At 44.7% G+C, this 14,733-nt stretch overlaps 1 protein-coding gene across 2 annotated transcripts in view; it reads right to left on the reverse strand.

Moving 5' to 3' along the window:
- Window positions 1-13,823, reverse strand: part of LOC117358833 (M-phase inducer phosphatase 3-like) — a 60,801-nt gene extending 46,978 nt beyond the window's left edge. The window contains exons 1-3 of one of the 2 annotated variants that reach the window (XM_033940580.1): window positions 13,612-13,823; window positions 6,744-6,832; window positions 3,761-3,812 (exon numbers count right to left, since the gene is read on the reverse strand). In XM_033940580.1, coding sequence (XP_033796471.1) covers window positions 3,761-3,812; window positions 6,744-6,832; window positions 13,612-13,736 — 266 coding nt within the window. In that variant the 5' untranslated portion in view covers window positions 13,737-13,823. Of the gene's footprint in view, window positions 1-3,760; window positions 3,813-6,743; window positions 6,833-11,119; window positions 11,251-13,611 lie in introns of those variants that run through there. The other variant, XM_033940581.1, reaches the window with a different exon arrangement.
- Between the last annotated feature and the right edge of the window lie 910 nt (window positions 13,824-14,733).

Below are 14,733 nucleotides of genomic sequence, written 5' to 3' on the forward strand. Positions count from 1 at the left end.
GCTACCGTGAAGACAAGATACTGGGTTAGATGAACCATTAGTCTGACCCAGTAAGGCTATTCTTATGTTTTCAAGCTGTGGGCGCAAATCAAAATACGCATAGATTTGTGTGCACAACTTTACTTGAGGTATACAGAATAGTGGAATAGCCACCAGTAGCAGCACATCTATATCCCGTTTAAGAGATCAATCTACCTGCTTTAAATATCAGCAGCAGTAGAAAAACAACTGCTTTTACATACAAGCAGCAGCGAGACCTACCGCAACCAAGAGCCCACAGACCCGATCCTGCCAGGAGTGTGAACTCCTCCCCCTGCAGTCCATTGGAGAGATCAATCTGCCTGCTTTTAAATATCAGCAGCAGTGGAGATCAACTGCTTTTACACCTAAGCAGCAACGAGACCAGCCACAACCACCGAGAGCACACAGACCCGATCCTACCAAGAGTGTGAACTCTTCCCCCCATGCAATCCGCTAAGAAGATCGACTGTCTGCTCCGGGCGGCTTTCCCGCAGAGGAGAGAATCCTGCATTCACCGTGGGCCTCATCTGGGGCAGCCTCCTTGGAGCGGCTGGGGCACGGGCAGTGTGTCTGGGAGGGAATGCATGGATGGAAGAACATCGCAGGGGAGGAGACATAGGCATCCTGGGACTGTCTGCCAAGTCTCTTCCCTGAAGAAGCCCTTTCTGGAAACGTCAATCGCTCCTCCTAAACTTACTTGCTCCACTTCATCACTGACGCTGAAACCGTGGATTGAAGACAAAGTTTTATTTTATTTTTCTTTCCAGCTTATGATTTATCTTTAATCTTATCTATTGTTTTGCCTTTTGTCTTTGTTTTGTTCTATTTCTATCATTTAAATTTCTCCAGAATTCTACTGTTCAACGGCTCCCCCTTCTGCTTCTATTCCTTTCTCTCCTCTCTTCTACCTTCCAAAGTATTTAGATCAATGCTGTCTTGTTAAAATGTTTATTTTATTTTTATTTTTCCTCTAACTCTACTTTTCACTTCTCTATTACCCTCCAGGTACTTTAGTTAGATTGTGAGCCTTCGGGACAGTAAGGGAATTTTTCAAGTACCTTTCTTATTTCTAATCTTAATGTATATTTTCTGTAAACCGCTTAGAACCTAACGGATGTAGCGGTATATAAGAAATAAATTACATTACATTACATCTACATGTAGCTCAGTGGTCTCAAACTCAAACCCTTTGCAGGGCCACATTTTGGCTCTGTAGGTACTTGGAGGGCCTCAGAAAAAAAATTGTTAATGTCTTATTCAAGAAATGACAATTTTGCATGAGGTAAAACTCTTTATAGTTTATAAATCTTTCCTTTTAGCTAAGTCTTGATAATAATATTGTAATTTATAGCTAAAGAGACATTTGATCAAGAAACTGTTTTATTTTACTTTTGTGATTATGATAAACATACCGAGGGCCTCAAAATAGTACCTGGCGGGCTGCATGTGGCCCCCGGGCCGCGAGTTTGAGACCACTGATGTAGCTGGTGGGGGATTCCCAAGCCCCACTAGCTTAAAACTCATGAAATCTCTGTCACATAGCTTTTAGAGAGCTGATCTTCATTGGCAGTAAGTAAGCAACGTGATTGAAACATGCAGCTCATGCAGTGTGTATTACTCCTGCTGCTCGCTTCGGAAGACTGGCTCTCTAAAAGCTATGTGGCGGCAGGCTTGAGACACCAGAGTGCTGGGTAGCGGGGATCGCCTGGGCAGGAGAGGGGTGGTTTGAGAAACTGGAGTGCTGGGAGGGATGGATCACTCAGACAGGAGAGGGGTGGCCTTGCGTGAAAGAGGGAGAGATCTGCCCACCCGACTTGGATCCAGGTCCACCCAAAATTGGGCGTCTAGCTACATCCCTGATACAGAATCTGGGGAATGGTGCATAACAGCAAATGGGCCTTACCAGTGGGTGGAGTATGGGTGTGTCATAGGCAGTCCACCTACTAATGCAGTGTCTCACTTGGGCACACTATGCAGAGCAAATGTTTTTCGCGGCACATAATAATTGCAATTATAAAATTGCAAAACCAACAAAAAATTAATTAAATTTATCTAAAGTTCTTTAAGCTAAATATGGGTAAGGTGAAACTAAAGTACTGTACATAGAACCACTTCATGCGAAGGATGTGCTTGTTTTTGAGTGCAAATTAACTAAAAATGCAGCTTGATAGTCGACAAACAAACATGCATTTTATCATCCACCATCTGCAGTTGTTCTCTTTTTTTCTATTTCATTTCTGCCAGAGCAGAAAATTGGGTAGGCCTGAGTTATTACCACTGCCTTGAGCGGTTGCATGTGAAACTATTCTTGCGTGACAAGAGTGCGTGTGCAACTGTGGGTGTTGGGTGATATGAGCTAAGATAAGATGATCCAAACGGTAACAAAACCTTGATTGCTTTGTTGCTCAAGTTCGGATAGCTACTGCATCAAAAATCTAAATAAAAATAAAATTACTTGCCGTTAGCTTTCAAGGACAATCACGTCAAAAAATGATGCTTGTCTGTGTGGTTGCATCCTTACACACACAAGACACTCACAACATTGACGGGCTCTTGCGTATGCGATGTACGGGGGTGGGCTGGGGAGAGCTTCAATGGCTGGGAGGGTGTAGATGGGCTGGAGTAGGTTTTAACGGAGATTTCAGCAGTTGGAACCCAAGCACAGTACCGGGTAGAGCTTTGGATTCTTGCTCAGAAATAGCTAAGAAAAAAAATTTAAAAATTTAAATTGAATCAGGTTGGGCAGACTGGATGGACCATTCAGGTCTTTATCTGCTGTCATCTACTATGTTACTATGTTATGTTACTAAATATTCTAGTGTATACTAGTGAAGGGAATTTTTAAAAATAAAGTAAAATTCTGGAATTTCTCGTGGCACACCCAGAATCTCTATGGGGCACACCACTGCCGTGCCACACTGTTTGAGGGACACTGTGCTAATGCATGTACCTTATAGAATAGTATCAGATGCACACATTGCAAGGTGCACATAGAAATGCCAGTTTATGCCTGATATTATATTTAGTTATTTATTTGCTGTTACATCCCGTCCTCCCCAGAGAGTTCAGAATGGGTATAAGCTGTTGTGCCTAAGCTTTGGCACGCCAAATTGGCTTTGTGCTTCTACTGGTTTTCTCCGAAAATAAGACCAGGTCTTATATTAATTTTTGCTCAAAAAGATGCATTAGGGCTTATTTTCAGGGGATGTCTTGTTTTTTCATGTACAGGAGGGAGTGGGCATCCCTTTTGCCAGCTGTCAGATAAAGATACGGGGGGCATTCGGGGTGGAGGCGTGTCAGGGGGATGTTGGGGTGTTGGGGGAGTGTCGGGGTGGAGTCTGGGAGTGTCGGGGGCATGTTGGGGGGATGGGGAGTGTCAGGGGTGGAGTTGGGGAGTGTTTGGTGGGGTGCGGGGGATGATGGGGCCAGCGGCAAGAGGAATTGGCCATTCCTCCTGTCGTGGACATTCGTGGGGGGGGGGCTTTGGGGTCGATCTTTACAGTAGCTTATTTTTGGGGTAGGGCTTATATTATGAGTATCTTGAAAAATAATGCTCGGGCTTATTTTCCAGTTAGGTCTTATTATCAGGTAAATACGGTATTCTATAATGAGTTAGGTGTGCCTCTACTACTATTTATCACTTATTTAGAGAATTGATGCTAGGTGCGCATTTTTGTTGCGCTACATATAGACACCATTTTATAAAATTGCCTTCTAAGACTCTGAGAATATGGAGTACCTTATATTGCTCTTAGGCTCTGCAGGGCTAGGGGATGATTCCACAGGAATACCTGTCAGGAGGAGAACATTAGTTAGATGAATGTAGAGACCAATTAACACAGGAATCTAGATGTAAAATGTTGCTTCCTGCACACATCTTCTAGTCTAGGACAGCTCTAACCCTATACCCTAGAGCAGGGGCCGGCAACCTTTTTAAAGCAAAGAGCCAATTTATCCTAAAAATTTGACTCAAGATTTACAGAGCCACAATGGGTAGAGAAGGGAGTTTGAGATATTCCAGGTCTCTCACTTTCTCTTATCTCCCCAAGGTCTAGCTTCTCTCCCCTCTTTCTTCCTTCCAACTCTCGCAAGCCTCTGCACTTCTGTACCTCTCTTCCCTCCCTCCACCTTCTCCCAACCCCTAGCCAAGATTCTCTCCCCTCTCCAGGCCCTGACCCTTTAATCTCCCTTCCAACCCCACAATCCCCCCCCCCAGGCCTACCAAGGTACCTCTCACTTCTGCCTCCAGATGGCTGCCTTCTAAAAAGGCTGCTGTGATCTGTTTAATGTACAGCACTGTGTATGTCTAGTAGTCCAATAGAAACATTAAGTAGTAGTTCAGGGGGAGTGGGGCCAAGCTCTATCCCCAGCTCCAGCTCCCATTCTCTATCTCCCCCCTTCAGCATTTGCCCCCTCTTTCAACCAGCATCAGCACCCTCATTGTCTCATCTCCCTCCCCACTTCCATTCAGTACCTGCCATCTCTTGCCCCCTCCCAACATCCATCTAGCACCTGCTTTTTTCATCCTCTGTGTCTGCTCCCTCCCTTTAAATATGTGTCTGACATCCTCTCCTCTCCCCTCCCACATCCAACGTCTGTGCCCCCCTCCCCTTCCATCCAGCATATCTGTCCCCATCTCCCCCATATATCAACTCTGTCTCCTCTCCCCTTTGACATCCAGTGTATCTGTTTCCTTCTCTCCCTTCCGGCATCCAGCTACTCCCGACACCCCGGCCACCGTTTCTGCTTCTCCAGACTAACAGGGGGTTTAACTTTATTTTGCTGCTGCCATTGCACTTATTGCCTCTTTTACAAAGCCGCATAGCAACAGCCCCGAAGCCCTTTAAATCTCTATGGGCTTCGGGGTCGTTAGCGCAGGGCACTCGCTAGTTTGGCTTTGTAAAAGAGGCCGTTAGTCTGGAGAAACAGCAGTGGCGACAGCCGGGTGTGGGCAAGTGGGCCGATCGTGTGCCTGGCTCTGATTTTTAATAGGCGTAATTGGGGTAACAACAACACAGGGCCAGTGCAAGGGCCCTTGCCATACCTTCAGCTTTAGGTTCCTAATTGATCCCCTCTCCAAGACATCATACTTAAAATATTAAATTTTACTCTGTCTGTCAACCACCGCTGCTCTAGGGCAACTCCTATGCTTGGATAATGGTTGGACTAAAATAAAACAGAATAACATTGAGCCCTCTATGCAGTACTTTGAGCTCCTTTTATTAATGTGTGCTAATGATTATCTTGTTCTAAATGCTAGGAAAAAAAAATCTATTTTATTCCTATAGACTTCTTAGCATTTAGTGCATGCTAATCGTTAGTGCCCCATATTGAATGGAGCCCTTTGTTCTACAGATACAGCATGCGTAAAACCTTCAATATATTCTGTCACACTTTAATTTTACCCTCTCAATGCTTTGCAGCCAGGTTTTGCACCCTAGAAGTGTCTGCATTCATCTGTCGAATGAGCTACAACTGTATAGTGCCTTAAGGATCCTGCCTGAATTAAAAGCCCCATAGTTATGCTAATTATTGTTAGTTTTCTTATTATCTCATAAGGAGAGTGTGGCACAGTGTTTAAAGCTACAGCCACAACACCCTGAGGTTGTGGGTTCAAACCCACGCTGTTCCTTGTGACCCTGGGCAAGTCACTTAATCCCCCCATTGCCCCAGGTACATTAGATAGATTGTGAGCCCACCGGGACAGACAGGAAAAATGCTTGAGTACCTGAATAAATTCATGTAAACCGTTCTGAGCTCTCCTGGGAGAACGGTATAGAAAATTGAATGAATAAATAGTGTGGCAATTTTCAGCCTCTGATAACCAGAGCAGGTATTGTGACATCACAATACCTCATTCCACCAATGCCTAAGAGCCAACCTCATCAGTGATGTCACAATGGCTTGATCGTTCTGTACTTGGCTCACTTTTGCTACATTTTGATTTCTAGAGTGGTGCAGTGGTTAAAGCTACAGCCTCAGCACCCTGAAGTTGTGGGTTCAAACCCATACTGCTCCTTGTGACCCTGGGCAAGTCACTTAATCCCCCCCATCGCCCCAGGTACATTAGATAGATTGTGAGCCTTCTGGGACAGACAGGGAAAAATGCTTCAGTACCTGAATAAATTCATGTAAACCGTTCTAAGGTCCCTTGGGAGAATGGTATAGAAAATTGAATAAATAAATATTTTGGTTTTCTCTTCATTTTTAAATAAGACAGTCCAGGAGGATATAATTTTCTGCCAGTTTATTAAAGTCCTGCTTAAAGGTATCACTGAACATTCCAGAGAGAGAGAGCAGCATCTCTGCTTATCTTACCCTGCATTCTCATATATTACTGTAATTTATTAATTAAAAAAATTATATTTAATAAAAGAAAAAGGTATTACAATTACTAAAAAAGCAAGCAAATATACATTAAGCACACTCTGATTGTAAAACCAAAAGCCCACATAAAAGTGATACCATAAGAAAATTTCAAACGAAAGCAACCCAGCAATTTAAAAAAAAACCTTTACACATTTTGCCCCAAATATTAACCTTGCAGTCTTGTTTATTTAGATGCAAAGGTAATATTTTCCTCTGCTTTCTTCTTCACCAGTTTACCCATTTCTGGTTCCTAAAAGGACTAGCATACTTTGGGCAATGCCACAGCCCTGTCTGTCCTGGGACAGTAGCTGGTTGATTAAGGACTTTCCCATCAGAGAGATGCTTGTCCTGACCTGTGAGAGCAGCAGGATGGCTCTGAGTGGCAGTGGGGCTCGGACTCTGGGAATCTGGAGACAGCTTCAATCGTCTCCTTGGAGTGATGCTGTACGAAAGAAGAGCTGATCATTTATTCTGCTCATTATCCTTAGACCTGACAGTCTGCTCAGGGTTGTTTTATCACAATTTTTCAAGCCACACATTATTCTGAGCATTGCAATTGAATTACTTTATATCTATCGGCTAATCTGAAACGCTGCAGTATTACAAGGGAGTGCTGAAAAGTTCTCAGCCTGACCAAGAAGAGAATGACATGGATATGGTTGAATCAATGATCTGAAACAATGTAAAAAAAAAAAAAATATATATATACACCGTATTTTCACTCATATACCGCGCACCCATGTAAAACGCGCACACGGGTATAGCGCGCAGGAAACTGTAATTTATGTAAAGAAATTTTTATATACCGCGCACACCCGTATACCGTGCATGCCGCCCCAACTCTCCCGTCGCCGCCCGACTCTCCTTTCGCCCGCCCCGACTCTCCTCTGGCCACCCCGACTCTCCTTTCGCCCGCCCCGACTCTCCTCTGGCGTCAGAGAAAGGGCAGTACCACCGGAAGAGGAAGCAGCGTGGACGCAGGGCTCACAGAAGGGCCGGGACCGCCAGCAGAGGAAGCAGCAGGACAACGGTAGGAGCTTCTCCATGATGGGGCTGGGGGTGGGGAGGCTGTGGAGGTGCGAGCAGTCCTTCGGGGTGGGGGTGCGAGCGGTCCTGCAGGGTGAATCGGACATCGGGGGGGGGGGGGAACTATGTAAAAAAAAAGTTGTAAAACGCGCTCAAGCGTATAACGCGCATGGTTATGCATGGTTTGTAAAATCGCGCGTTATATGCGTGAAAATACGGTATATATATATATATAAAATTGTGTTTCTGCAAATTGTCACTTAACAAAATAAGATAACACTCTTTTCAACTACAGTGGCAAAATAACGCTCAGAATTTAGGAGTATTGGTTGGTTGGGATGAGAACCTCCTCGTAGCTGTCACTCTGTCCCATACAACTTTTTTTCCCCCATCTTTTCCTTCCAAGTCCCAATTTTCACTCTTAGGGCTCCTTTTATGGAAGGTGCGTTAGCGGGTTTAACGCGTGCGACTTTTCATCACGCGCTAACCCCCCCGCGCTAGCCGAAAAACTACCGCCAGCTCAAGAGGAGGTGGTAGCGGTTAGCGCGGCTGGCGGTTTAGCGCGCTCTCTTACGCGCGTCAAATGGCCAACGCGCCTTCGTAAAAGGAGCCCTTAGCTTAGGAACACCACTCTGTTCAATCAGACAGAATGCAAGAAGGAACATTAGTGCCTAGCTGTGGTCACTAGAAGGGTATACAGAAAGGTCAAAGTCCAGTTCCATGGAGATCTAACGTAATCCTTCAGTCATTCTGAGACAGCAGGATTTCCAAGCACACTCCCTGCCTCCCTGCTGCGGCTTAGCAAAGTAATGTTTCTGCTGGCTCACACTGGCACCTCCACAAATGCACTGTGGTTACTGGTACAGGTGTTGCAGCAGTGAATAGAAACATAGAAATAGACGGCAGATAAGGGCCACGGCCCATCCAGTCTGCCCACCCTAATGACCCTCCCCTACCTTTACCTTGTGAATAGATCCCGCGTGTCGATCCCATTTGGCCTTAAAATCAGGCACGCAGCTGGCCTCAATCACCTGAAGTGGAAGACTATTCCAGCGATCAACTACCCTTTCAGTAAAAAAGAACTTCCTGGTGTCACCTCGCAGTTTCCCGCCCCTGATTTTCCACGGATGCCCTCTTGTTGCCGAGGGACCCTTGAAAAAGAAGACATCTTCCTCTGCCTCGATGCAGCCCGTGAGATATTTGAACGTCTCGATCATGTCTCCCCTCTCTCTGCGCTCCTCGAGCGAGTATAGCTGTAATTTTTCTAACCGTTCCTCATACGGGAGATCCTTGAGTCCCGAGACCATCCGGGTGGCCATTCTCTGGACCGACTCCATCCTCAGCCCTGTAACTGAAATTACAGTAGCTCCACTGGAGGACATGTACAGAGTTTGCACCAGTGGCTGCACTGTTGAACCCGCTGGTGAAAATCTGTTTGTGGAACAATGCAGATTTCTGAAGTTTGCTTCAGTTACTGGCCATGCGTTTTCTATTTACTGCAATGACGCTTCCTGCAAAATGTTCCATTTGATGTACAGTACAAATCTGGGATTATTTGAGAGACTGCTTTAAATAGGCAAGGAAGAAACAAATGAAGGATTGCACCATGAACAATTGAGGTCCCACAGTAAAGGGGAGGTAGAGGACATGATGTGCAAGTAAACTGAAGGCTCACAGCAGCTTTCTCCCTCTTGTTCCTTGCTGCTTTTTCCCCACTTATTATAGATCATGTTCCTACTTTATAATCATGAACTCGGTGTCAGTATTGGTAGCCTGTTTCTGAGTGACGATGCATATTTCCTCTGATTCTGTCAGTGGCGTCGTGAGGGTGGAAGGTGGCCAGGGCAGTGGCACCCTCACCCGCTCTTCTCAGCCCTCCCCCTGCTGCATGCACGCGCCCCTTCCCTCCCCCCATACTTCTTTAACTTCACCGGCACAAGCAGCATCTCCAACCTGCCGTCCGCACCGGCCTCAGCTCTCCTTATAATGCCACTTCCAGGTTCTGTGGCCAGGAAGTGACTTCAGAGGGAGAGCCGAGGCTGGTGCGAGCAGTAGGTGCTTGCACTGGCAAAGAGTTAGAGACACGGGGGAGGGGGAGGGAAGGTGCATGCATGGCAAGGGAGGGGTGAGAAAGGACCAGGGAGCAGAGATGAGGAGCCGTAACTGTGTTCGGGGCTGTGCACCCCCTTCCTGTCCCCCCCTTACTACACCACTGGATTCTGTAAAGGTTGCCCAGACTAATAATGCATCGCCCTCCTCAATTTGTCAGGAAACCTCTTTAAACCTTTTGAATTCTATATTTTCTCATCTTGTAAACCACGCAGACTCTTTTTGATGGGCAGTATATTAAGTGCCTAATACACTTAGAAACTTGAATTAGTTAATGAACCATCAACAATAATGTTATGAGATGGATGAGGGGAGATGTGATTGAAGTCTACAAAATCCTGAGTGGTGTAGAACGGGTACAAGTGAATCGATATTTTACTCTGTCAAAAATGACAAAGACTAGGGGGACGCTTTTTGAAGTTACAGGGAAATACTGTTAAGACCATTAGGAGGAATTTTTTCCACTCAGAGAATAGTTAAGCAATAGGATGCATTCCCTGAGGATGTGGTAGGAGTGGTTAGCGTAGCTGGTTTTTTAATTTATCATTTTATAATTAATTATCAAGTATAAACTTGTACAGAAAGTAAAATTTAAGTTTAAGGATACATAACCATGTACATCATATTTAAGAAAAAAACAAAACTCCATTATATTACTTAAATTTTAAACTCAAGTCCACTTGAGGATCTAGATGTACAAAGGACAGTTTAAAATAAGAAAGAAAACAAAGAATGCTAAGATTGATCTAAGCTGGGCTCAAAGTTCCCCAAAAAACATCCGATCTAGGGCTAGATCTTATCATCCTTTTCTTTTTCCAAGCGAGACAATGACAGGAAGGTCACCAGCTGGGAAGGATCAAAGAAGACAAATTTCTGAGAAGAATAATACACCACGCATTTACATGGGTGACATAAATAGAAAAGTTGCCCCTAAGGCCAACACCCCTGGCTTTAATAATAGAAATTCTTTACGACGCTTCTGGGTTTCTTTGGCGAGATCAGGATACATTTGTATCTGCATTCCTAAGAATATTTTCAGTTTATTTTTAAAGAAAAGTCTCAGTAATCAGTTTTTGTCCGGGGCCAATGCCACTGTTAATAATAGGGTTGCTGGGACTGCCTTTTCAATATTCGAGGATTCCAGTAAAGTGGTCACCTCCAAATTTTCCTGCTCAACCTCTTGTTGTTTCCGTTGATTAATAGGAAGGTAGTAAACTTGTGTAAATGGTGGTATCATATTTTCAGACAAACCCAAAATTTCCATCATATATCTTTTCAGCTTCTCCCCAGGAGTAATCATTAAGATCTTAGGAAAATTTACCAATCTTAGATTATTTCCACGGGAAAAGTTTTCCAAGGACTCTAACTTTCTCCTAAGATTGGTATTATCTTTAATTAATGTTTCATAAATTTGTTTGGACTTAGATGACTCCTGGTTAATGCTGACAAACTCTTTTCTAAGCTCTGTTGTTTCCTTCTTCACATCTTGAATATCTTTATCATGATGTTTTATTTTTTCTTCTATTTGATTTAATTGAGGTTTTAACAAATTAGGAATATTGGCAACCAGGTCCCAGATAGCTTCTAGTGTTACCTCACGGGGTCTCTGAAGATGAAAAGAATAGACTGCAGACGCTTCTCCCACTGGTGAAACTGCCTGTTGAGCACTCTCCTGGATCTGTCCATTCTCCTCTGCTGTCGACTCCTCAGTTTCTTCATACAGACTCTCTTGAAAATGTAGAGAGTCTGGATCCCTGCTCCCTCCATGACTCACAACGGCCTCCAGGGCAGGACATACTCCCTCTTTGTAGAGTTCCCCCGCCCGCGGGGAGCTGGTAACCTGAGGGCGTGGGGGCGGGGCCCTTGTGTCGGGGCTTAACGTGGTCTCAAGTCCCAGAGAGATCGCCTCCGTTCTGCCCGTTCGGGGCGTCTCTAGCGGGACCGCCTCTGACTGCAGGGAACTTTGCATGCGACGGATCAGCTCCTCAATATTACCCAGCCCGGGTCCGCCGGAGCTCCGCGAGGCCCCAGCCGTGCTCCGACCTCTCCTTTTGGGCATCTTGTGGAAAATTTACCCGGCAATCTGAAAGTAAGTAAAGAGCTCACCAACTCGTGACGCTCAGCTTAGACAATCAGCGGCCATCTTGATCCTAGCGTAGCTGGTTTAAAAAAAAAGGTTTGGACATGTTCCTGGAGGAAAGGTATTGCTATTGAGACAGACGTGGGGGAAGCCACTGCTTGTCTTGGATCGTAGCATGATCGTTGCTCCTATTTGGGATTCCAAAATCTTGCTACTCTTTGGGTTTCTGGAATACTGCTACTATGTGGGATTCTGTATCCTCCCTATATATGTAACTATCTTTGCATAGTAATCCACTTAACCGCATTTTACAGTCTCTTGCATCGTATCTTGATCTACAAGTCTCTCGCACTGTATTTTCACTGTATAAATATCTCCGCTGTATATGTACAGTTCTCTTGCATTGTAAATCTGCATTGTATCTTCTCTGTATAAACACCCATGCTGAATATGTACAGTCCCCTGCATTGTAAACTGCTCTCAACTGCATAGTACATTCCCTCGCATTGTATCTTCGCTGTGTACGTACAGTCTCTTGCATTGTAAACCGCTCTGAACTGTTTGTGGTATTGCGGTATACAAAAATAAAGTTATTATTATTCTATCAGGTACTTGCGACCTGGATTAGCCACTCTGGAAACAGGATACAGGGCTAGATGGACCACTGACTGGTCTGACCCAGCATAGTTATTCTTCTGTTGGTTTTAACTGTCACTAATTAGGACTTAAACGTGGATCTGGGTATGTGCTGTTTTATAACTCTGCAGGCCTAAATTGTCTCATGTGCAACTTAAAAGGGGTGTGGCCAGAGAAGAGGCATCAGCGAGTCAGGGGCATTCCCAAATTTTAAGCGCAGTGTTAAAGAATAGGGTCTTTTATGTGCCCAACTGCCATTAGTTGTGTGCCAGCATTTATGCCAGGTTTCAGTGGGGGGTAAATCCTTGCGCCCAAAGTTGGGCACAGCAACTTGTGCCAAGCGCTCTTCTGTAAAGGTTGCCTAGCGGCGCTTAACTTTGGGTGCCATCTAGGGCTCCTTTTACAAAGGTGCGCTAGCGTTTTTAGCGCATGCACCGGATTGCTACCCGAAACACTACCGCCTGCTCAAGAGGAGGCGGTGGTGGCTAGCGCGCGGCATTTTAGCGCGCTCTATTCCGCGCGTTAAGGTCCTAACGCACCTTTGTAAAAGGAGCCCTTAGTGAATCTGGTCCACAGTGTACACATGCTTAACTATTCTACACAATGTTCACAAGTCAAGCAGAAACAAGGTGCCATTTGATCTGCATTTCTGTGGTAACATCCTGCTGAAAAGTTAAATCATTTGGTCGACCTTCAGGCTTCTGGTTATCAAACTGGAAAACAGAAGGGAGGTCCACCTTCTTGAATGTAAAAAAACAGTTCATAAAAACATAAGAGCTGCCAAAGGTCCATCGAGCCCAATATCCTGTTTCCAACAGTGGCCAACCCAGATCCCAAGTAGTAAAACAGATTTTACACTGCTTATCCTAGGAATAAGAGATGGATTTCCACAAGCCAGCTCAATAATGGCTTATGGACTTCTCTTTTAGGAAATTATCAAAACCTTTTTTAAACCCCGCTAAGCTAACTAATTTCACCACATTCGCCGGCAATGAATTCAAGCATTTAATTACATGTTGTGTGATGAAATATTTTTTCTGGCTTGTTTTAAATCTACCACTTAGTAGCTTTATTGCATGTCCTCAAATCCAATCCTCAAGGTTCACAACCCAGCCTGGTTTTCAGGATGCCGCAATTAATATTTATGAGACTTATTTACATGCACTGCTTCTATTCCATGCAAATAGATCTTATACATAGTCATTGTGGAAATCCTTGGAAACCAGGTTGGGGTGTGAACCTCTCCCTCCTTGTTTAAGACAATCTGCGAATTAAATCCTGAATTTTGCACAGCCCCTCTGCATTTCTAAAAGACGGGTAGGGGTAGGGGGCGCAATGATAGAATACACATGTATTTCTGAAAACATTACCTGTCTAGGCAGGTCAGCTGCTCCAAGCTGAGGACAGGAGATAGTCCCAGGTCTGGAGAGAAAGTCAACACCTCCTGCAGGCTGTCATCAGAGCTGCCCGGCTCACTAGCACTGCTGCTCTCCATCTCACCCGCTTCCTTTACAGTGGCTGGCACAAAAAGAATCAAAAGAAACACATATGTGAATTCTAGTTTCTGGGCATCTGATGCAATAAGCGTTTTCTGTTATTCCTGCAATAGCAGTTATGAGACTGACTTTCAGCCTCATTAAAGGGAATTTAAAGGAAGCCCACAGTGCAGTGCCCTCCCCACTCTGCAGCTCCGGGATCCTCTGAGGATTTGAATATCCCTCCTTCTGACTTCCTTGTGAGTCCAGTCTGGGCTGTGAGAGAGACAACAGTCCGCCCCTGGTCACTGTTACTACAACAAGCCCTCCAGGGGCAGCTTCAGCAGTTACCAGGGCCAAGGCAACGCGACTCCTCTGGTTACCCAAGCTGTCCTGCTCCCCCGGGGTCACTTCTACCAGTGGGGGTAGAAGTCTGAGGCTGTAACACGATTTGGGCTTGTCATAGTTCTTCACAGTGCTCTCTCCAGTCCAACCAAAGCCAGTTCAGCAGTTAATAATATTAATAACCGATTTATATACCGTTCTAAGCAAGAGTTCAGAACAGTTTACAAAAGAAGAAGAAAAATAACCAATAAATTGATTAAACATTAAATTGTCAACATTTTTTGGGGGGGAAATCAAAAAGTTTTGAATTATTTTATAAATCGAAGTAGATCATATTCTAGATCAGACATGGGCAACTCCGGTCCTCGAGGGCCGGAATCCAATCGGGTTTTCAGGATTTCCCCCAATGAATATGCATTGAAAGCAGTGCATGCAAACAGATTTCATGCATATTCACTGGGGAAATCCTGAAAACCCGATTGGATTCCGGCCCTCGAGGACCGGAGTTGCCCATGTCTGTTCTAGATGCAAATTAAGGCATTCCAGGAAAGAGGGACAACTTCTGAAAATTGTGTTCCTAGTAGATTTTTTTTATCTTAACGCTATTTGCAGGTTCAAAAACATTTTTAAAGCTTTGAAGAGGAATTATAACCCAGTGGTTCCCAACCCTGT

The sequence above is a fragment of the Geotrypetes seraphini genome, chromosome 4 (genome assembly GCF_902459505.1).
Source record: "Geotrypetes seraphini chromosome 4, aGeoSer1.1, whole genome shotgun sequence".
Lineage (NCBI taxonomy): Eukaryota > Metazoa > Chordata > Amphibia > Gymnophiona > Dermophiidae > Geotrypetes > Geotrypetes seraphini.